General features: G+C 38.9%; 2 protein-coding genes across 2 annotated transcripts in view; one reads left to right on the top strand and one right to left on the bottom strand.

Moving 5' to 3' along the window:
* Nucleotides 1-24,941, bottom strand: part of TRPC5 (transient receptor potential cation channel subfamily C member 5) — a 138,927-nt gene that overhangs the window by 78,759 nt on the left and 35,227 nt on the right. The window contains exon 3 of the mRNA XM_044234456.1: nt 18,175-18,696. Within this exon, the coding sequence (XP_044090391.1) occupies nt 18,175-18,696 (522 nt within the window). The remainder of the gene's footprint in view (nt 1-18,174; nt 18,697-24,941) is intronic.
* On the top strand, nt 12,001-12,333 carry TRPC5OS (TRPC5 opposite strand). Its single transcript, XM_044234457.1, has one exon. The coding sequence runs from the start codon at nt 12,001-12,003 to the stop codon at nt 12,331-12,333; it is 333 nt and encodes a 110-aa protein (XP_044090392.1).

The raw sequence follows: 24,941 nt of genomic DNA, 5'->3' as shown, positions 1-24,941 counted from the left end.
AACTGGGGCCCTGCCTTGATGTGCTTTTCTGAGCCCCAAGCATATAGGTAATGGGATGAGCTCTTCACTCATGTTTAAATTGCTAACCTTTGGCCCCTTTATGAACCTTGAGAGGTAGAGGAATGAAATCTTCAGAGGGAAAGGAAACTATAAATTCATGCCCAAGGGCAAAGCATTTTTCTGTATAGGATATTAAGAAATGTTTTCTGTGCCTCCCTTCTTCCAGTTTATTCTGATTGTATTTATCTCAGAGGTCAAAAATGGAGAAGTCTTATTTTTTATTTCCGTGGAGCAACATATAGTCTTTGGGTGATTTTAATGTTCATATAGGTTTTTGGTATCTTTCCTTCTTACTAGAATGTTCCGACTATAGGTACACTCTGGGAACAACAGGATGAGGACAATGAGATGGTTATCCTCAAGGAGACTTATGGCCTATGAGTTACTTGGTAAGACACATACCATGGCCATATGCTGTTCTCAATGCCATCCTATCAGTTTTTTATTCTGTTGGTGATTAGGAGTGGCCCAGAATATTACTAGGGGACCACAATGTAAGGGACAGCACAGAGGGTGGAGAGGCCAAAGAATCAGATTCTCACTCTTGTTCTGCTACTAACCAGCTGTGTAATCCCAGCAAGACCCTTATCTGTGTTGGGTCTTCACTTCCTCCATCATAAAAAAGGAATAATCATTTTTCACAGGATGTTATCAGTATAAATAAGTTAATGTATATGAAGGTACTTGAGGATATAATTAGCAGAGGACAGAAACTATGAAATACAGATGAACTACTAAGGGAGGGTATGGAATCTTATTTTGAGATCATTAAAAACAGAAGCACTTCTCCTTTGGTGGGTAAGGAGTAAGTACATTTGCAGACAGAAGGAAGAACTATATGGCCTCTGATCTTTGTTCCAGGTGGAAAAAGAAACAAACTGGTTCTCTCCTGGCAAGCTGGCATTTGCCACAGAAACAGAGAGGAGGCCACGACTGGTGCTCAGTCTTGCTCTTGTCAAATTTCTGAGATGTATTCTCGAAACTCAGGATGAAATCCAGGCTAGGATGGTGGAGAATAAAAAGTATAGAAAGATCTATGTATAATGCTCCTTTTCTTACCCAAACAATTCACGTAGGAAGATCTCGAAGTCTGGGCTGGTTCAGGTGAAGTAATGCTAGACACAGGGTAATGGCCTTCATTATCTTGCCTTAATGACTTTGCCAATTACTTTCCAAGTAAATGTTTCCAAGGAATAAGCTAGTTAATGCTTTGAAAGATCCATTGTCATAAGACCAAGCAGAGGGCCCTTTCCACACAGCTGGTGCTACTGGAGGAATAGCCAATGAGCATTCTTGACGTGTAGCCAGCTTCTCCCTGCCAGAACTAGGAGCCAAAGTGAGTGTGTGCTTCAAAAGCAAGGAGTTAGGCTTGGAAGATCCACTAATCCTCAAGGAGCCTTACCTGATTGGTCTCAGGTCTTCTGAATGGGTGACCTGCGAGCAAGAGTCGCAAGACAGTCCTGCTCCCTCATACCTTTATCCAAGTTCAGAGTCATGTTAGTTCTGTGAGATAAATTGTTATCTCTGGTCCTTCCTTCCAGTTTCTGTAGTATCTGCAGCTGCAGATCTTCTACCTTCAGGGGGTCACTAGTTAGTACCTGGGATGCACCACACACCGTTTTGCAGATCCCAGAATTTCTCCAGAACATCTACATTAGCTAGAATTTATTAAGAGCTTCTTTCTAAACTCATTGTGTATATTAACTCATGTTGTTCTCACTAGTGTTATTACCTTCATTTTGCAGATGAGAAACTGAGGCAGAGTAGCCTTACTACCATAGTAAGGCAGTACTCTAGCACCCTACCTTCTACCTGGAAGGTAGTAAGTGGAAAAGTTGAGATTCAAACGCAGATCTCTTTGACACAGAGCCTACCCTTACAACCACTAGCATCATGTGACTGTTTCTCCCAAAGAAAATATACAAACAATGGCGACTTGCCTTTTTCCTTCTCAGAAAGCTGAGAGAAGATGTGAAAATAGAATCTCTTTTCCTGCTACTTCCAAGTTTTGTTCTTATTTCCCTTATTTTAGACCCTGTCCTCTGCACTGGTAACATTTAAAAGCCAAGAATCTTTCTAGAAGTAGTATAGCTCCGAAGCCAAGATTTAGGGACAATTCCATGCTAGGTCCCACCAAGTCAAGATGGGGAGCTGTTCTCCTGTTTGAATAGTTTTGAGGAAATTCTTTGTCTGTCTAGGAAAATAACCAAGAGATACATTTTCAAAAGTGGTTGTTTTTCTCCAGTGACTAAGTTGGTTTTCAGAAGGGTAAGCAAGAATTTGTGAGTCTCTCTGCAGCAGTGAGCAAATTTGGAGGAGGAGGAAAGAAATTCAGTACAATTCAGTTTAAATTGACCATAAGGACATTTCCTACTCCCTCTCTTTCCAGTTTCTGTTTTGAATTTTTCATATATTTTCAAGAAGGGACCATGTTTAGCTCTTCAGCTGCACAATTCTTTCCTTTCTCTCTTGATAAATTAAAGATGGTTCATGGGGATTTTAAATGTCAGATCCTATAACAGGCAAATGCCTTATTGCACACAGCTTTTTTTTTTTTAAAGGCAAAGGTTTGTCACTTTAAAAAAAGAGTTTAAAGGGTAAACACTGTTGTGCTCATTGTAACCCCCCAAACAGCACCAGCTATGTCAAAATTATAAAATTTGTCAGGGTGCCTGGGTGGCTCAGTCAGTGAAGCGTCTGACTCTAGATTTCAGCTCAGGTCATGGTCTTAGGGTCATGAGATCGAGCCCTGTGTCAAGCTATGCACCAGGCATGGAGCCTGCTTGTCCCTCTTCTTCTGTTCCTTTCCTAGCTCCTGCTCTGTCAAATAAATAAATAAGTAAATAAATAAATAAAATCTTTTTAAAAATTGTAAGATTTGCCCTTTGGGAGCAAGGACCTCTTGATGTTTTCCTCAGGGGTGGGGACAGCAATGAAAAGTAATGTCTGGGTGGTTTTTTTTTTTTTTTTTTTAAATCTGTATTGAATGCATGTATCTAAATGGTACTACAGCACGGGAGAAGAGAGCATTATGAAAAAATTTACTGTTTGTAGATATGAACCTGGCACCTCTACTCACCAAAGGTGCATTTTAATCTCTCCCACGTAAGTGCCTCTGTTCCCCTTGGATATGAACTAATTTACCTTGCCTGATGCAGAGAAGCTTATCGACTATAAACATAGACCCAGAGGATTTGGATTCCTTTGCTCCTTTTCCATCCTACTGTTAGACACTTATTGCCAGTTTGCTAGTTATAAGCATCACAAAATAGAGGGGTAGGACTATCAGCTAAAAGAAAAATGATGACTCTTGATTAGTTGTGCGGATAAAAATGTCCAAAGAGTGAGATTAATAAAAACCTATGGGGTTAAAGACCCTAGTTATCAGATGGCCAGCTTGCTCTCTGCACCAGCTGTGTTTCTGAGCTAGTTGTAAGATGTGAGTCATCTCATCTTGTGTCAGGGTATAACTATATCTAGCTATAAGGCTCTCTTGCTTTACTTAGCACATGAGCCAAATGGACGCTGCTCTGCACCTTCAGATGTCATTCCATTGTCATTGGCTTTCATGACTGGTTTGCTAAACACCGGCAAGACTCTCATCACTGTCTTGCTGTCCTTACTGGTTTTACAGGATAGAGACCCAAAGTTAAAAGTGAAACATTTCTTTTGAGATATAACACACATACAGTGAAGCACACAAATTTTAAGGGTACAACTGAATTTTTTTAACACATATGTAATCATATTACGATGTAGAAGCTTTCTAGCACCCCAGAAAGCTTTTTCATATCCCTTGCCAGTCAATAACCCCTACCCAAAGGTAACCACTTCATTCACTTCCATTCCATAGACTTGTTTACTTGTTTTAAAATTTCATGTAAATGGAATTATACAATATGTGCTTTTATGCATCTGGTTTCTTTGAACATTCTTGTACATGTTTTTTTGGGAGGGACATTTGTACATTTTTCTTTTGGATACTTAGGAATAGAATGGCAGGGTCATGGGACAGAGGTGTGTTTGGTTTTAGTAGATACTGTCAGAAGGTTTCCTTTTTAAAAAGATATTTATTTGTCCAACAGAGAGATACTTAGAGAGAGTGTGTGTACATGCAGAGGGAGCAGCAGGCAGAAAGAGAAGCAGGCTCCCTGCTGAGCAACGAGCCTGCTGCAGGACTCCATCCCAGGACCCCGGGATCATGACCTGAGTCTAAGGCAGATGCTTAACCAACTGAGCCACCCAGGCATCCCTGTCAAACAGTTTTCTAAAGTACTTATACCAGTTAACACTTTACCAACAATGTATGGGAGTTCCAGTTTCTCCGTGTTCTTCTCCATGCTTGGTTCTGTCAGGTTTTTTTCCATTTTAGCTATTCTTTGGTGGGGTTTTGTTTGTCTTATGATGGTTTTAATTTGCATTTTTCTGATGTGCAGTAATGAAACCTACTCATATGCTTGTAGGCCATTTGGATGTTCTCATCTGTGAAGTGCCATTTAATTCTTATAAACTTTTTTTTTTGTTTTTTTAAAAATTAAATTCTCTTTTTCTTATTGATTTGAAAGACTATAAATTATATATATACTGGATACAAGTCCTTTGTTAGATATACACATACATACTGTGAATTTTTTTTCTAGTCTGTGGTTGGCCTTTTCATCCTCTTAAGGGGTCTTTTAATAAATGGAAATTATTTATTTTTATGAAGTCCAGTTTATCAATCTTCTTTCATAGTTAATATTTTTTGTGTCAAAAAAGAAGGTCAAGAAGATATTTGCCTATGGTTTGCTGTTGGAAATTTATTGTTTTATCATTCATATTAGGTCTATAACCCATTTACAATTATTATTATTATTAATTTTGGTATATGATATGAGATAAGGTCATGGTTCTGTTGATTTGTTTGATTTGATTTGTTTTCATATTGTGCCTGTATCACGCTGTCAAAATTACATAGCTCTAAATTACATAGCTAGCCTTCATATCTGGCAATATATGTCTCCCAGTTCTGTTTTTCAAGATGTTTTGGCCATACTCAGCCCTTTGAAAACCCTTGTATGTTTTAGAATCACTTTGTCCAAAGTGTCCTTTGGGGATAGTTTTGAGTTTTTTAACTCATTAGCAACCCCACAGCCTCCCAGCTTCAAAATCTAGGTACCATTTTGAAGGAAGGACTGGTAGTATGTTTGTGGCAGTTCCCTTCCCTCTAATGAGAATTTGTCTTGGAATACCATAAGACTGTGGGAAATTTCACCCAGTTTTTCCATGCTTAGTAAGGAGCCTTGAGCTCAGCTGACTTCAGGTGAAGAAAACTAATCCTGAATTTCAGGGTTCTCAAATTTCCAATCCATTACACCAACCTCAAATGTTACGGAGATTTCTCCTTTTCCACAGTAGCATCCTTTTGCCTTGGCGCCAAACTTCATCTTCAGCTTGTGCCCAGAATGAGCAAATGTTTCATGAAAAAAGCTCAGGATGACCAGCTCACTTAGGAAAGGCTCTGTGCTGTCAGAAATTTTCATTCATCTTGTTTCACAGATCAGGAATATCTTTACATATTGATTTTGCAGTTTATCCTTCTTTTTGTTTTTTAGTTTGTGACAGGAGTGTTCACATTCCCGCTTGAAAGTGAAAGTCCAGAAAATATTCACGGGTTGGAACCTTGACTTTCTCATCCATCTCAGCTCTATCACAGGTGAGTAGTTTGAGCGTTTGGGCCAACTCAGTAGGTCAGTGGAAGGGCAGTTAAAATGGCCACAGCATTTCTTTCGCAGATGATGAGGATCCCTGAGGGCACTGATCAGGTTGTCTCCAGCCCTCCGCCTTAGGGCTCACAGTCAACTTGGAATTAAGCCAGTTTCCAGGGAAGGCAAATGGGACTAACATTCTCAGTTCTGTCCCTGCTTAGAATGAGATGTTGGCCCTGGTCTTAACAAGGCAAATTTTGCTCTATGCAGGTACCTGAATTGGTGCCCTCTGGCATAGGACTTTAGGAGTCAGACTTGGGTTGACTTTTGGTTCTGCATCTTTACTTGACCACGTGACTGTGGGCAAGTTTGTTAATTTCTCTGATTCTCACTTCTTCCATCTATAACTTCATAGGTTAACTGTGAGGAATAGACGTCCTAATGTAAGACAAGTGGATTTCCCAGAGACATAATAGGTCTACACATGTGAGTGTTTATTAGAATAATTATTAATGGGCATGTCATCTCATCTCATATATGGTTCTTGAGATTGGGATTATGCTTGGTTACAGTTTTGGAAGGAGTAAAATTTACATGCAATGAGATGTACACATCTTAATGAGTACTATTTAATGAGTTTTGACAAATATGTATTCATATTCCCTTGTAACCCAAAATTCTACCTAAAATATAATCGTTATATTATTATATATCATATATTATGTAAGAAACATATCATATATATAATATATGAATATTCTATATTTATACATATAATATGTATGTACCATATATATTATAAAAGAAAGTTCTCTTATGTCTTTTCCCAATCAGTTCTCCCCTAGATGCAACCACTTTTCTGATTTATTTTCCGTCATAGGTCATTTTGCATTTTCTAGAATTGCATATGAATGGAATCCTACAGTACGTATTCTCTCATGTCTGGCTTCTTTCTTTAAGTATAATGTTTTTGATATTCATTCATGCTGTGGTCCCTATCAGTAGTGGCTTTCTTTTTCTTGCTGATTAGTATTACATTGTATGAATATACCACATTTTCTTTATCTATTCTCCTTTTGATTGAACTGGGCTTTTTCTTTTTTTTTTTTCCTGTTATGCATAAAGGTGCTATAACCATTCTTCTAAAAGTCTTTATGTGAATTTCATTTCTCTTGGCTAAATACCTCAGAGTGAAATTGCTGGTAATCAAGGTAGGTGCTTTCTTAGTTTTGTAAGAAACTGCCAGACATTTTCAAAGGGTTGTACCATTTTATATCCCACCAGCAATGTGTGAGAATTCTGGTTTCTCCACAGCTTTGTCAACATCTGGTGTTGTCAGTCTTTAATTTTAACTAGTTTAGTTAGTATGTTGTGGTGTCTTATTGTGATGTTAATTTGTATTTTTTTGATGACTAATGATGTTGAATATGCTTTCATGTGCTTATTAACTATTTTTCTTCCTTTGTGAAATGTTCGTCCAGATCTTCTGCCTATTTTTAATTGGTTTATCTTTTTATTACTGAGGTGTAGGGGCACTATTTTTTAATTGAGGTGTCATTGACATATAACAGTATATTAGTTTCAGGTATATGACAGAATGATTTGATCTTTGTATATATTGCAAAATGATCACAACAATAAATGTCATTAACATCCATCAACATACATAGTTAGAAAACATTTTTTCTTGCTATGATAATTTTTGAGATTTACTCTTAGTAACTTTCAAATATGCAGTACAGTATTATTCACTATAGTCCCCATGCTGTATGTTACATCCCCATAACTTACTTATTTTATAATAGAAAGTTTGTACATTCTGACTCCATTCACCCACTTCACCCACTGCCTACCTCCCAGTAGAGGCTCTTTGTATATTCTGGTTACAAGTTCTTTGTCAGATATATGTTTTGTGAATATTTTCTCTCGGTTTGTGGATTGCTGCTCCTTTTATTTACCATGGTTTTGATGAATTGGCTTAACTTTGTACTCCATGCTATGCCTATTCACAGCTGCAACCTGATAATATTTTCTGAACGAAAAAACCGAAAGTTGTCCAACTTCCTCTAGCCTACAGGTATCATAATGAAAAAATGCATTGCATGCATAACAAGAAAGGATGGTTAGGGGAGCTGTTTTAGGTTGGAGGGTGAGAAATCGGAGATGATATTTAAACTGAGACCAGAATGACAAGAAGCCATTTTTCCCCCCCTGGGAAAAGGGATCCCAGGCAGAAGGAACAGCTAATAGAAGGGCCCTTAATGAATCCTTAAACACTGTGGGTGGAAATATAAATTGGTGTAGCCACTATGGAAAACAGTATGGAGCTTCCTCAAAAAATAAAATATAGATCTACCATATAATATAGTGATTCTACATCTGAGTATTTATCTGAAGAAAAAAACACTAATTTGAAAAGATACACATACCCCATGTTCATTATATAATAGCCAAGGTATGGAAGCAATTTATGTGTCAGTGGGTGAATGGAAAAGAAGATGTGGTTTATATATACAGCAGAATATTACTCAGCCCTAAAAAGAGATATCTTGCCATTTGCAACAATATGGATGAATCTAGAGAGGGTATTATGCTAAGTGAAATAAGTTGGGCAGAGAAAGACAAATATTATATGATTTCATTTATATGTGAGACCTAAACAACAAACCAAATGAATAAAGAAAACAAAACAAAACTCATAGATAAAGAGAACAGGTTGGTGGTTATCAGAGCAGAAGAGGATTGTGTTGTGGGCAAAATGGGTGAAGGGGGTTAGCTGTATGGTGATGAAGGGCAACTAGATTTATTGTGGTGATCACTTTGTAACATATGCAAATATTAAATTATTATGTCATATACCTGAAACTAATTTAATGCTATATACTGATAAAAAAGAAATAAAAATAAAAACAAAAAGACTTAAGAGATATTTTTTTAAATGGCCCTTAACATAAGTTGGGAGTAGGCACAAACTATCCAGCATACCCCTTTTAGGCAAACTAAGGTATCAGAGGTTACTTGCTTTAAAAAATTATCAAAACTGGAATAAGCTGATGCTATAGTCTTACTCTTTCTTAGTACTGCAGTACTTAGCAGTTTCTTAACACCCTTCTTGTCTTCCCCAACACCCCAGGTCCTAGGTTCTGAGATGCTTTGAAGCTAGGAATTTTGGATTAGTTAACACAATGGTCAACAGGGTTAAGGCTAAGTCGGGTATTTTTTTCCCTCAAAGGTGACCAAGTGATGGAAGAAATAAATCAAGGTTTGCATAAGTAAAAAGCAATTACACTTTTCTTTATAAAACAGCAAACTATGAAATGTTCCACCTCTCTGCTTTGTACATTCAGATTGTATAATGTAAAACTTTTTCAATACAATATCAATTCAATAAGTGGAATATAATTTATTTTTGAAAATTTTCCCAGTTTAGGGAGAGAGAGAAGAAAAGATGGCAGGAAGGGATAGTGGAAGATGGAGATACAGAGAAAGTCAAATAGAATGAAACACATAGGTGAATAAATGGATGTCTATTGAGCAAGAAGAGGAATAACAGAGTCCTCGGGGGAGGTAGAGATGCTGAGAACACAAAACAAAACAAAACAAAACATCTGAGTGAAGGAGAAGCCAGAAGTTAAATCAGTTTTGTGTGAGCGTATTTCTCTTGTGCCCTTGGGCAATGGGTACCATAGTAGACTATTACTTCCTTTGAAAAATGTGAAGGTACTCTCTAGTAATATATAACACACACTTTTCTTCTGTGTTTCCTTTCTGATCCACACTCTACATTAATACCAAATTCCTCTCATAATTTCTTTTCATTATTTCTTTCCACCAGACTGCTTTTTCCTCTAGTCAAAATGCAGAGATTTTTTAAGCTAATAAAATAACCTCCACTGCCCATTCTCCTACATTTCAGATCAAAAGTTACCTACAACCGTAATCATGCCTTCTGGTCATCATGGTTGTGACTCTTCTTGGGGCAGACTTCACATCTACTGTCAGGATTTTGGACCAAAAAAAAAAGTGTGGTTCTAAAAGAACTTATGTTAAGTGAAGATAGTATATAACTGCGTGGGTCAAAGCAGGTCCTGTGGAGGCCAGCAAGTTCCATGTGAAAATCACAGATCATCTGGGCAATGTTTCTGTACTCCAATAAATGTCTAAGGAGTACAGTTTGTTAGATATGATAGTGCCTTTGGTTTGCTGGGCCCCACTCTGGTCAGAACTGCTGGAAATAGGGCACTGACAAATTTGGCAATATCCTAAAGGAGTGAGGTGGATGGCTGCTTCCTAATACTTTCCACTAGGAAAAGCTCGACTGAGGCTAGAGAAATAAAACCAGCCCCATTTGTAGGACTAGTGGCTAGAAATTCAATGTGTATACATACCTAAGGAAACAATTGGTCAAAGGTAATAGCTAAACTGATCAGCCATGGACGGAAGATGTATGCCATAATAAATGGAACATTACAGACTGGACTATTGCAGGAAAAATAATCTGGTGAAGGGAGATAAGAAAAGAAATTGATGAAAGAATTTCAGCAATTCATATAGGACATGTACCAACACATCAGAACAGGAAGACACAATAATCTGTTTAGAGTAAAAGAGGAGACAATCTGACCCCTAAAACTAATGTGGACTCTGCAGTCCTGGGGACTCCCAAGTCCCAACTCACTTCCCTTGTCAGTTCAATTTAAAGTCACAGAATGGGCCCATGATGCCTCCTGGCATTTGGACATGAATGTCCTAGGTAAGCAGAGGGGGAAGAGTAGGGGGGAAAATGTATGAAGCAAACAAACAAGTGAGTAAGCAATATGAGACATGTCAAATTACTAACATAATCATTTTTTTTCTTTTTAAAAAAGATTTTATCTATTTGTCAGAGAGTGAGAGTATACAAGCAGGGGAGCAGCAGGCAGAGGGCGAGGCAGGCTCCCTGCTGAGCAAGGACCCTCCCCCCCCACCACCAGCAATGCAGGACTCAGTCCCAGGACCCTGGGATCATGACCTGAGCCAAAGGCAGAGGCTTAACTGACTGAGCCACACAGGGGTCCCAACAAACTCATTTTTAAGAGAAGTGGGGCATGTTTAACCAGACCAGTGTATGAAGTAGATGATACTGGGCCAAACTTTAGATGTTTAAACAAAGAATATTGCCTTATAGAAGTATAAATTTCCTTGCCTTATAGAAGTATAAATTTCCTCAAGAAGAGGGTTTGCAGAGCATACCAGGCATGCAGATGAAAATAGTATGTTCATGCCTTTAGACAAAATTGAAGGAACTGGTTGCTAGATATGCAGTATTGGCAGTAATAGGAAATGACCAAGGAACTAATTTTACAACAGATGTCCAAAATTTGGCAAAAGACATAGTCTGTGGAACTTTGATTTCACAAATTCCCCAGGCTGCAGGGCCAATTGGAAGCCTTAAGAATTGAAGACTAAAAACACAAAAGAATTTAACAGCACCAGATATAAATGGCAATGCAGTAAAGGTGCTAAAAAAGACAGAATTAATTGAGAGACTCTGAGTGAGTGTAACTTCTTCAATAGAGATGTTCAAGAAAGATGGGCAAAAAAAATCTATGGTCTCTGAAAAACAATCAGGGTTTTGAAGGGGTGGGGGGTGGGAGGTCGGGGTACCAGGTGGTGGGTATTATAGAGTGCACTGATTGCATGGAGCACTGGGTGTGGTGCAAAAATAATGAAACTGTTATGCTGAAAATAAAAAATAAATTAAAAAAATCTACGCTTACTTTGTTCTCAAATCTTGTAAGAAGAGATCACAATGAAAAGTATGAAGGAAAGAGAGTATGAGTAGTAGATCCTCATAAGGCCATCAAAAAGGAGGATCCATAGCTAGGGATACTCTTTCACCTTATCCTATAGCCAGAACCTGTAGGATGGATAAAGACTCAAGAATACTAATCTTTATATTTCTCTTTTCTATTATTAGATCTGCTTTGCTGTTTTCTTTTGGCGGTGGCAGTCTCTCTGGTGGTCATTATAATTGCAGTTTACTGCCAACAAAAACAAGAGCACCATATGTAAGTGTTCTGGGAGGTTCACCAACTTTATCAAAAAGTGCTATAGGACTACTGGTCTTATTCTGTACTTGATCGTATTAACAGCCTCATTTCTCAACCAAACCAACCTTAGAACCATTACCAGCCCACAGGATCCATTATCACCTAGAGCCCATTCGCTACAGCTTTCAGTAATATTTATCTACTCAGGAGATCACTGAGGCATGGAGTCCACATCAATCCCCATGCTGGTTGCTGGACTTGTTGATTGTGTAGCCCAGTTAATAAGAATAGCTGAAGAGCTTTTGCAGCTGATTTCACAGGAACAAGTTCCTTGTGTAGAGCAGAATGATAGAGCAGAAGAGATAGAAGGGGATGCATCTTCTCCTGAGGAGGCTTCGCTCCCAGACCTTGCTGATTTCTCAGACTTAGAGTCAATACTCATACCAAGAGAAGATGAAGACCTAGTCCTTGACATAGATCAAGCGATGGTAGACATAGAAGACTTATATGAAGATGTACTCTCCAGTATAAATGATGACCTAAGAAGTGGTTAAGACCAAATTTGCCCCCAGAAGCATGTGAGAACTGATAGTTTTTCTGTTTTAAATAGATTCTGATTTTTCTGAGTGTTAACAATGTTTTCTCCTAGTTCTGTACATTTTCCTTACTAACACCTTATATAACAAGTTAATACTAGATTTACTTCCAGTAGAAGCTGGTCTCTTTTCTTCTTTGTATTTCTTTTAAAAGCTTTTAGTTCTGTACATTTTCCTTACTAACACCTTATAGAACAAGTTAATACTAGATTTACTTCCAGTAGAAGCTGGTCTCTTTTCTTGTTTGTATTTCTTTTAAAAGCTTTTAGTTCTGTACATTTTCCTTACTAACACCTTATAGAACAAGTTAATACTGGATTTACTTCCAGTAGAAGCTGGTCTCTTTTCTTCTTTATATTTCTTTTAAAAGCTGCGACTTTAGCCTTTCTCTACCTGTTCTTGTTCTTCTGTTGGGTTTTCTAATAACAGAAGCAAATGATACCAAAAAAAGAAACTCCTCACCTAACAACAGAGTTAAGACCTCATGGACTCTATTAGGAGTTGGAACCCAATGTCATTGTTCTGCAAGTGGAAACCAAAAGGGGAATATTCCCCAAGATGGTATTATAATGAATACATCACATTGACAGGACAGCATTGGGACACTTTTACTTGAAAAGACAGAACTTCTCACTAGGCCTTTAGGGAGAGGATTTGTCAACCAAAGGATGTTAGGGGAAGCAATTTTGAAAAAGCACCATCTATCAGATAATACAACTGTTTTTTGGATAACTTTTGCCAGGGAAACCTTTGAGAAAGCTGAGGTGAAGAAGTTCCAATGCAGGACTATTCCCTCAAATGATGACCCACACTACAACTAGTCTTCAGTATTGTTCCACAAATGGAAAGGAGAAATTATATCAAATAACAGTGAGGGTGGTACTGATACTAGCAGGTCTAAACAAAGCCCCAGGAAGACTGTTCACCAATGCAGTCAAACTCTTTGTGGCATAGGCTCAGACATGACAGTCCACAAATAGAAGTGGATAAAGTATATCTTCTTGGGTATAGCTAGATTTATAAAGAATAGCTGATAGGCTTATTATAGTGAACCTGCTGCCACCTTGACATAAAAATCTTAACTATTGACAAATGGCAGCAATAATTAATTTGAATAAAATATGGATTGGTATTTAGCCCTAATAATTCTATAAATACCAGAAGTCTAAAATTCAATAGTTGGAGGACTCCTTTACCCATATTAAAATAGAAAGAGACCCAATAAATGTGTGGGAAGTTCACTGCTCTTACTAATTCCATGCCATATAGTAATCTTGCTTCCATTTAGAACAAGCCCATGGACACGATGGTCCTCCTTCCTAGAGAATGGCCTTTGCATCTTACAACATGGGCAACAACTAGGTAAGGCATAGTAATAGTTACAACAGATTTGTGCATTCATATTGTGAAGAAATGATAAGTAGAAGTTAATCCACTCTGGTGAAAACCAGACTATACCCAATTTGTATAGAGTCCTAAGGCATATTATTAGCAAAAAGATTAAAAATATACTGAATACAGATAGCTTCAGAACTAACCAACATGACAGATGCTGCATCTAATCCTAAGTGAGGTCTACATACAGGGATAATTAGCTGCTTTTAAAGGTAAATGTGGGGGAAGTTAGAGATCCAATGTGGATAAGCAGTAGCAAGAGAAACATAAGTTAGTTTTGCCACTGAATTTCAGGTTGAGTATACGTAACAAATTAAAGAAAAAGACTGCTGTATTAAAAAAAAAAAACTACCACATATCTTTTTGAAAATGAGAGGAACTTAAGGGAGATACTCAAACATGTTATGATACTGTTCCACAATAGAATGCTACATGGAGTAGATGAGGATCCAGGACACTTAGACCAGTGCCCAAAGACACAAAGAGGAGAAATAAAATTTCTATCACCAGGAAATTACTGTGGGTAATTACAAGCCAGACCAGATAGCAGGTTAAGGGACTTCACTGCTGTACTAATTGGACAAATCAAGCCTTACTTTCCTAGGGTAGGGGACTTCTACCTGTTGTGGTATGTCCAAAATGGCAAATAAGAGATGCGGTGCAAGGACACTATGTGAAATTAACTAAAATATAGCACTGGGAAAGCAAGAAGAAATGGTTTATCCCACCATTCCATTTGGAGCAGTTTTATAAGGAGGACTAGTGATCACAGTTAAACAAGGAAATCTATACATGTAGCAACCAAGAAGAATCACAGAGGAATTGGATAGAAGTTAAAAGAATCTATGCTTTAATTAAAAGTTTGGAAACAGCTGGGAAAGATATATACTCTCCACTAGGAATTTGGACTTTAGGAAATTGGCTTTAATTTTTTGTCAGAATAAAACCCAGAGCAGGAGTACTTGGGCAAGATCAGGAAACATCCAAGGACAGACCATCAATCTGCTACAAATTCTATTCAGCAAGTAATTTCACTGTAGATGGACAGTTCTGGTGCTCCTCAAATACGATTGATACCAACGGTAGCTATTCCTCTATGTAGAACTCTGGAATATAGACTTTATAACAATTCCACAATGGATTAGTATGAGTTCATTAAAACTGTTACTATTAGAGAATGCAAGCAAGCATACTAACTAAAGGTGACCATCAAAATACATCAAGAGAAATCTGTGGGACTACTCCAGACTTTGAAACAAGATAAAGCTTGAACCAGCCTATAATGCAGCGAATACTCAACATGGTCCTAATATATCAAAGCTGGAAGATGCTGCAAACTCGTAGTATGTGAAGCTGGCTAGCCTTCTGGCTAGATGAGTCATGTGGAAAGATTGTACTACAGTAGCTCCTCAGAATTAGATAAAATATATTGCAATTTGCTTTGATTGTGTGATTACATGTGTTTAAGAACTGTTAAGATGTAAACCCACTCCAAACAGTGGGTTGTTGTATTAAGTATGATTAGAGTTGATAGTGATAAGAAGTAAGTGTAGGCAATAATAAAGTACTTAGGAATAAGAGCTAGTAAGGAAGTATTTTTATGAGAAAGTGATAAGAAGTAAGTGTAGGCAATAATAAAATACTTAGGAATAAGAGCTAGTAAGGTAGTATTTTCAGAAAAGAGAGATGAGAAGTTAAGTGTAGGCAATAACAACATAGTTAAGAATAAGAGCTTATAAGGAAGTATTTTTGAGAGAAGAAAAGCAGTAAGTTGCATAGAATAGTCATGCAGCTATTTAGGGTGGAAAGCCATGGTAAGAGTTAGTTCCTAAGCAGGTTTATGAACAAAGCCCTGTTTTTATCATATGCAAATCAGCCAACCCTAAGTCAGTGATAGAAATAGCTGATTGGTGATCGATCGACACAGGTCATGCACTAAAAATCTCAATTAGAAGGAGATATATTACTTAATTTGGCAGTCCACCTTTGAATACCTCTGATTGGAATCCTGGATTTCTCCTCCAGGAGAGTGGAGAGAATGGCTGGTCCTTTATTTAAACTAGCCCTTTTCTGAATCTTCTTGAGACTGACACCAAAGCCAATTCTTGTATGGCGTGGAGGGATAGAGAGGGAGACAGGCTCATCATTTTGAGTCAAGCTTGAGAATGTGAAAACCAAGGGAGATATAGGTTGGAGATGGCAATGAACTGGGAGGCATTAGTTTTCGTCCTTGTGTGTTTTGGCTAACTTGCATGAGAGGTTGCAACTATGTAATTGTATCCTTATGTGATGATTAATGCCAGTCATTAAATTAGAATTGAATATCATCTTTGTTACTTATCCACACTGTTTTATTGCTATGTGCTTTAACATATTTTAACTAATAAACTTTCATTCATAAATCAAAGAACTTGTGTTCATTTAAATTACCGGTGGTGAATTTGGAGGTCCCAAATCAGCATAAAAGAATCCCACGTGGCAGAAGACAGAGTACACTCAGAGACAGTATTGTACCAGGAGTTGAAAGTTCTACTTCTGGCTTTGTCCTATGATCCTGAACAAAGCTCTGAAATATAGTCCTTTCTTGTTTGTAAAATGAGTTAAAATAATTTTTCTGCCTACCTTCAATGGTAATAAGGATGAAATAGAGTGATAAAGTTTTCAAAGACTTTGGTATGGTATATCTGACAATGGGACAGTATAGGAAATCAGGACTTTTTAGAAATATCTGAAAAAATCCCAAGAGTCTATGCGACATGTAAAGATTATCTAGTAGTTTTATACCTGTTTTCTGAGAGATTAAGGCTTTCTTACTTAACTGCATGTAAAAGTTCTAGTTTGGAATCACCTTTTGTTTCATTCTTCTGAGCTCTCTCTCTCTTTTTTTTAACCACGTAGACACTTTTTGGGAGTCTATTCCAGTGCAAATAGGAATGATAATGAGGAAAAACCAACAATGAAAAAGATCTCCAGGAAACAGTAAATTATATTCCATTTCAGGCTAAGATTTTGTTCCTGAGGGGTTATGTAATTCTGAACACTATTAACCCACTATTACCCAACTAGATTTTTACAATGATTTTTTTTTTTACATCAAACGTGACTGTTGTATTCTTTTTTTAAAAAAGGATTTTATTTATTTATTTGAGAGAGAGAGAGCAAGTGAGAGAGAGTGAGCACAAGTGGGGTGGGGGTGGGCAGAGGGAGAGAGAGTAGACTGCCCGCTGAGCAGGGACCTGACACAGGACCTTATCCCAGGACCCTGGGATCATGACTGGAACAAAAGGCAGATGCTTAAACAATTAAGCCACCCAGGTACCCCAGCTATTGTGTTATTGTATTGATAGCCTTATTTCAATAGACTAGAGGTATTAAGCCATTGTATTGGGTTTGTATTTATTTTTTCAAGGACCCTATTTCTCCAGTCCATATTTAAAACTTGTTTTTCTTCTGCCTGTATATCCCTTAGCTCACAAGCCAGTTAGCCCACCAACTAACCAACCAACCAACAGAACATTAAAAAAATTAAAAAAAATCCTAGTTCTTCAGTTATTTGGGAGTTATTTGTATTGACAGATACAACTATCCATCAGTCTTAAATGTCACATCTCTTCAGGGTAATAAAGAATCTTTGGAGGTGATCTCTGAAGGATGGAACTTCACTTTAGCAAGGTAAGGAAAACCACTGAATTCTCTACCCCTCACAATTTCATCTTAAAAGCCTTAGTAAAATGCTGAAAGCATCTTGAGGGATTTTTTGAGATTAACATAAGTATTCATGTAGAGTAGGCAGGGAGCCACAGTTATGAAACATGACCTGTGTTTCATATTCCTTTGAATATTCCATATTCCTAGTGTTTCAAATTCCTTTAATCAAAGATGCTATTAACAATAATAATTCATTTCCAAAAGCATCCAGACCATGAGCCCTCCATAATTACTGACCACCATGGCCCCAGTATGTAGGGTGGGCTCATTTGTTATGTGTTCTTATAGAAGTTCTCCTTCAGATCACTTATGTTTCTTGTACTTACATATTCACTAATGTGATCATTTATGTAATGTCCACAACTAGCTTGTAAGCTTCATGAAGGCAGGGTCAGTGCCTGTTTTTTTTGTATTCCAAACACCTAGAACAGTGCTGAATAAGCATTTTTTTGAAACAATGAGTACTTTCCTATCAACAAATCAGATGGTCAGCATTTTTCCCTACTTATCTCTCTATAAAGAAAATATGTGGAGGCTGTATGTATCTTGGATAAATGAGCCTCATTGTTTTCTTGAGTCCTGTTGAACCATTCAATTATGAGGACTAAATGGTAGAAACAATGTTGACTCTCACTCTTCTGCACTGGACTTTGGAGGGCTTAAGCTTTCCTGAAAGCAGAGAAAAGCTCAGCTTACCTCTTTCTGGTGGTATTTGATTGCCACCTTCAGCTTGGCCAGGTCATGGTACTTCTGAGGGTCAAGCTCTTCACTGTGGTCATCTCGATGGTTGAGGATGATTTCCAATTCCCGGGAGCTCCGAGCTTGGTCCAACAGGTCTTTGGCAAAGAGTTTGCACTGTTGGGAGAGCTCCTCATACTCGGCCTTGAATTCATTTTCCACCTTGCTGAGCTCCTTGAGCTCCCAGCCCAGACGGAAGGCAGTTAGGATAGGGTCCTCACTTGACAAGGCAATGAGTGAGGGGCTTGCTAGCGCTTTATAGATGTTCAGCCGGGAGCGGGAATGGCGCAGGCTGTCTACCTCTGAACTGGACACACACTCCACACAGTTACAGCGGATCTGGTGGGGCCGTGGGATTGTGACTCGTTTTTGGACAAGCAATTTGATGATCTCGTAGTTGTTGGTGTGGGCAGCCAGCATGATGGGAGTGATGTCTGGTGTGAACTCAGAGAACTGGGTATCCATCATCAGGGTGGGGACCTAGGTACAATAAAATAAAATCATAAAGGGCATGATTAAGTCTGGGAGAGAGAGAGAGCATGGAGTCCATCCAATGTTGTTAGTGATTCAGGAATTGGGAGTCACCATTCTCTTATCAATTCCCCTCATTGCCGTAAGTTTTTGTGGAATACTTGCCATATGCCAGGCACACAACACTTTATGTGTATTTACTCATTTAATCCCCATGGCCTTGTGAGGTAAATATTCTCCCCAAATCAAGAAGCTGAGGCACACAAGTTAACATACCCAAGCTTACATACCTTTTAGTAACTGAGCCAAGATTCAGACCCAGGCAGTAGGACTCTAGAGGTTTGTTCTGAAAATTATGCAACCACAATATGCCCAGTTCTGTCTGAGACATGATGGGGGATATAGAAAAGTAAGGAGTATTTTCTCTTTCTGGCACTTATTTGGGTGGATCAGACTTACATAAAATTGGTAAGTAGGAGTACATAGTAGCATGTGTTCAGCTCCAAACGAGCAGTAGAGACTGCAGGAATATTTGAAAGTCTAATGACAACCAGTAATTTTAAAGACCATGCCACTAAATCAAGCCCCAGATGTTGAAGAAAAGACAATTTCAAGTGGTTACAGTTGACTTTATATGTATATAAGACTTCAGGGGACAAAAGACCAACTTCTTGTAGGTCCCAGCAAGGTAGAGAGAATCTGTTATTGTCAGAAAGAAGTGCTCTGTAAATGAAGACCTCTTGGCTTGGGTGAGGGGTTACCAATAGCAAAAGGGACATTTGATAGCATCGTTCTGACTATGATGTAATGCTTGGTGTTAATAGCAGCGATTGGAGGAAGATTTGGGGTCTTTTGGGTATTCAGGAGAATTTTTAGGTGAGTTTGCAGAATCCGATCAGTGAATAAAAAAACTTTTGGCTTTAAAATGTGTGTTTTGGGACCCAGTCTGTTCTCAGTGTAATAAGGAAATGGGGGCAGCTCTGTACTCACAGACGAGTCTCAGTGTGGTAGGATCTAGAGCAATGGAATAAGGAGCACTGGAATAGTCAGAGGAGGCTTCATGGAGGGGTGGAGCTGAGTATTGAAAGCATGAATGGGATTCCAGGAAATTGTGAAATATTGATCTTAATATACTTCGAAGGAAACACTTCCAAATTCTCATTTGAATTTGGGAGAACAAAACATGGATAATTGAGATTCTCATGGAATAGACAAACACTGTTTTACTCAATAGTTTCTCTTTACTCTTAACAAACCCTTTTTAGAACATTGAAGTTCCTGATGAACAGACAAAAGGATGTGTTCTTTGCCTCCTTCTCACCTTGGATGAAGGATTCACAAACAGGAAAGTGATCAGAAAACAGGGAGTGGGAGAGGGGTGGAGAAGAAGAAGGGGGAGGAGTTTGCAAGAAATCTGTTTCTTTCATGGAGTGGTTGCATCAGCCTCTGAATAGCTGAGAGCCGGGTGTTGTTAAACATTTAGAGAAAGCAGCTACAAACAAGACAGCAGGAAGTGAGCAACTGTCTCATAAAGTAAATTGGACACAGGAAAGAGTAATCTCCAAAATGAACACAAGCCTACAGGCTAAGGAAGAAGTAGGTCTGAGTGGGCCCATTAATAAATGTAAACACAACCGACATAAAGCCTTGAGTTGGGGGAGACGGTAAGTGAACAATGTGTCACAGTCCATTCAGAAGAAAGGAGCTCAGTTCTGGAAATCTGCCCCTTTCCTGTGGACAGAAGCGTTTCTCAATCTCTGCTATGATCCAGAGGCAGGAGGCGGCAGGTGGAGGGAGGATAGCCTGTAGCACAGGATTCCCTGGGTTGTATTGGAGGAATTCGTCCTCCCTGCTGTGGTGCTCTTCCTGTCATCTTTCTCCCCCTACTTCTTTGCTCTTTCTTTGCTCTTTTCTTACTCTTTCTCTTTCTTCTTTCTGTCTCTCTATGCCAGTGGTGATAAGCCTGTCCAAGACAGACAATAGTATGTGTAACTATTACTTAGCACCACTTGTGTCATGGAACTGAAAGGTTGCTGTCTATGCTAAAAGCTGAAATGCGCTCTGGAGCAACCTGATTCCATTGTCTTTGACATAGTGCTCAACAAGGAGTCTCTGATTCTCTATTTGACTTACTGAATATGTGACACAAGAGAGGAAATTTTTCTTTAATATTTTACTTATTTATTTGAGAGAGAGACAGTAAGAGAGAGCATGAGACCGGAGAAGGTCAGAGGGAGAAGCAGACTCCCGATGGAGCAGGGAGCCTGATGCGGGACTCGATCCCAGAACTCTGGGATTATGACCTGAGCTGAAGGCAGACGCTTAACAACTGGGCACCTAGGCGCCCAAGAGGAAGTCTTTTTAAAAGAAAACTGGTCTAACCAGGTGGTGGGTATTAGAGAGGGCACGGATTGCATGGAGCACTGCGTGCGGTGCATAAACAATGAATACTGTTAACGCTGAAAAAAATTTAAAAAAAAGATTAAAAAAAAAGAAAACTGGTCTACAATGACCAGATATGTCTTCTCACCCTCCAGTCAACCTTATTATTCACAAGTTGCCACACCCATCTCACTCATTGCTCTCTGGGTATATAGCATTGTGGGAACCCCCGTGTGTGTAGGGATCGCCCCATTTCTCTGCCAGTGAAGGGCCATTGTGAGGCTTCTTCAATAGCTCCTCCTCTTAACTTGATCCTACCCCTTACTGACCACCCAGATGTTGTGGGCACTAGGTTACATCAAAGATCTCACTTTTCTGATGCTGCCCCCTTATATTTTTCTTTAATTACTTCAAATACACATTTCTTGCTTCATCAGTAAGGTTGTGAATCTAAGACAGCTCTGTCTTGGACTGCTTTTGTTTTCCTTCTAGCATCTAGTACAGTGCTAGACACACAACATGCACTGGGCCAAAAAAAAAGGGGGGTTTTCTGTTCTCAAATTAAGAAATTGACTCATTTATAAACCTGGCTGGCTCCCATGATCTGAGTCAATGTGAGATAATCTCCTTGGGTCTTTCCTTCTCATGTCCATCTGAGAAAGCAGTAGACAATCCAAGACTAAGGAGGGTTAGCAAATGGGCTTTATAGGGAATATCTTGAGGTCTCCCCAACCTAGGATAGTCCCTGCCTGCCATTTTCTCTATTATGGTGTTTTAATGTGGAGACTCTGACCCAAAGTCCACAGATTTATACTGCTCTTCCGTTCTCTGCTTCTTTTCTCATGCTGCTGCCTTCCTAGGGAAGGCACCATGAGTTATCATCAGGCCAGCCATGGTAGAGAGATTCTATAATGAGGGTGAGAGAATTCTGATAATACTCAAGACTTCGTGATATGGTCTACAACAGTAGGCAACAGAAATGAAGGCTACATGTGGGTACATATGCATAATTTGGATGAATGTGTGATAGAAACTAGTGAACTGTAGAGCACCTGCCCTCTGAAAGGGGGGGTATTTGCTATGGTGTTCCTTGTCGTTATAAAATTGTTGTTATAAGCATGTTAGGGCTCAGCATTGTGCTTAAGAGAAGTCAGAAATAATGGATTTTGTAGTAGAATTTCTTATTTTGTTATTGAATAACATCTTTTTTTAGCTTGAAGTAAAATGGGCAGACAATATCTTATTAGTTTCTGGTGTATGTCATAGTGATTTGATATTTTGAAACGTGATAAAAATGATCCCCACTATAAGTATAGTTACCATCTGTCACCATTGAAAGTTATTACCATATTGTGGACTGTATTCCCTATGCTGTACATTACATTCCCATGCTTTGTTTTCTAACTGGAAGTTTATACCTCTTAATCCCCTTCAGAGGAGAATTTCTTAAAGTTTTAAATGCTGGCTAAAAAAGCTTAAAAATAGTGTGCAGTTCCAACAAGATACATATACGAGGCAATTTAGGCTTGAGTGAACCAGTTTATGACCTTTGAGCTAACATTTAACTTATGAGATGAAGGAGGGGTAGGAGAGGAAGCTGGACATTTAGGCAGGGACCAGATGATGAAAGGTCTAATATGTTAGGGAATTTAATGTTATCTCTTGGCCATGGGGAGCTGCTGAAGAGTTGTTTTTCTCTTCCCTTTTTTTTAGAGAGGGAGGGGGAGAGGGGGCAAATGGGGAGATAGAGAGAGAGAGAGAAGAGAATCTTAAGTAGGCTCCATGTCCAGCTAGGAGCCTGACATGGACTTGGTCTCACAACCCTGAGATCATGACCTGAGCTGAAACCAAGAGTTGGATGCTTAACTGACTGAGACACTCAGGGGCCCCTAACTGAAGAATTTTAATCAAGGAGAGTGGCATAGTTGAACAAGTGTTTTACAAAGATCAGTTTGGCCCAAGACTGGGCAGTTAAATATGCTGGAAAATGTTTAATAAGAATCTCTCCATTAAAAAAAAAATCTTGATTTGTAGTGTTTGCCAGTTTCTGTGGTTTAAGCATTCCAATTGTGGCCAATTTCAAGCTACCAATATGACAACATAGAACCCAGAGTTGGGAAGCAGTATGTACAACTAGCTCTCACCACCCAGTGTAAGCCAGCTCTAGCTTATCACTGGATGATTTTCAGAAAGATAAGACTAGTTATAACGTTGGGTCCATGGTCAAAAGAATGAGACTGATACGAAACGAAGGTCAAGCAAAGCTTTATTTCGCGCCAAGCATCGAGAATTAAAATGACTGGCCAGGGCCGTCTCTTACAAAGAGGCGACCTCTCTCTGCCTTATAGACTAGCTTTTAAAGGCAAAGGCCATGTGGTTGGGTCTGACCATGCACAGGTGGCCAATGAGATTGTAACACACAGAGAAAGCTACACAGTCATGCTAGGTCACACATAAGTGACCAGTTGAATTACAATTTATCCTATAGTAGATATTTGAACTAGCCTATCACCTTGGTCAGAATTGGCACCCAAAATGCGGGGCCCATACTCGTTGGTAGCTAGGGAGACAGTATGCACCCCCACTGATTGGATACCTCCACCTGGCCTGACCCATCCTTGTATTTGGGCTTTGTTACCTGGGACTGGTTTCCAGGACTTGTTTTTAAGTAAGTCCCTTGGTGGGGGGGGGCGGGTAGGGTCACTTTAAGTTTTATTGCACAAACAACAAAATCACTGTTTAATCCAAGATGGAATCACTCTGGCTAAATAGGCCCTTACAAAAAGATCTCATTAGTTCAGGTGAAGATATGGTGGGATCTTAAACTAGACAGTAATTCTAGAGATAGACAGAGAGTAGATTTAAGACATTTACTGGATGTGTCAGGTAGTACTGGAAGGAGAAGAAATCAAGAATGTTGCATGCTTGGTTGAATAGTGGTGTCATTAATTGAGATAGCTGATACAGGAGGAAGAGCAGGTTAGACATTAAAACAAGTTCAATTTTGGACATGTTGAATTTGAAGTACCTGCCAGAACAGTGGCAAGAAATTGTATAACTCTGGTATGAATCTGAATGAAAGGTCAAGGCTGAAAATACAAGTGTGAGAGTCTTCAGCTACTTAAGAGTAGTTGAAACCAAGGGAGTAAACAGGATCAGCCTCAGCCTGCTCCAGCTCTCCGGCTGCTCTGCCTCCTGATCTACCCCAAAGACTGGACCCAGCCCGTTTCCAGAGCAAGTAAAGCTTGAGGTAGGGTGTGCTCAAGTAGCCAGTCTCAGCCTCCTCCATCCCAAATTCGAACCAGGACATTCTTTGTTCTGTTAGTTTCTGAATCCCAGCTTCTTCCCCACTTGCGCCCTCATTTGTCAAATAAGATTTCTCTCTGGATCTTAATCTGAGTTTTATGCAACTGGTTTAATACTCCAGGTCTGGTATATTTTCTAGATTATCCATGCTTTCATTGTCTTTGAGCTATTTTACAAGGCTGTAAATTGTCATGTAAATATTTCTTGTTTGGTGAGATGCAATTGATCATTGCCTTAAACATCTGCTTGTAAATATCTTTGCATCTATTTGTAAATTTTTTTCAGCATTCCTGATGGCCTATATCAGGGGTCAGTAAACTTTCTCTATCAAAGGCCAGATGGGAAATAGGTTAAGCTTTGTGAGCCAAACAACTCTGCCCTTGTGGCAGGAAAATAGCCATGGGCAATATGGAAATGAATGGGTGTGGCTGTACACCATAGCATTTCATTTACAAAAATGGGTGGTAGGCAGAATTTGGCTTGTAGTCCATAGTTTACAGACCCCTGGACTCCTGCATCCCTCAGTAATTAATAAATTAAATAAATTCTTTAACACGTATTTACTT

The sequence above is a fragment of the Neovison vison genome, chromosome X, assembly GCF_020171115.1.
Source record: "Neovison vison isolate M4711 chromosome X, ASM_NN_V1, whole genome shotgun sequence".
Taxonomy (NCBI): Eukaryota; Metazoa; Chordata; class Mammalia; order Carnivora; family Mustelidae; genus Neogale; species Neogale vison.
The sequence above is the reverse complement of the archived record's forward strand: the minus strand, read 5'-3'. Positions and strand labels throughout refer to the sequence as shown.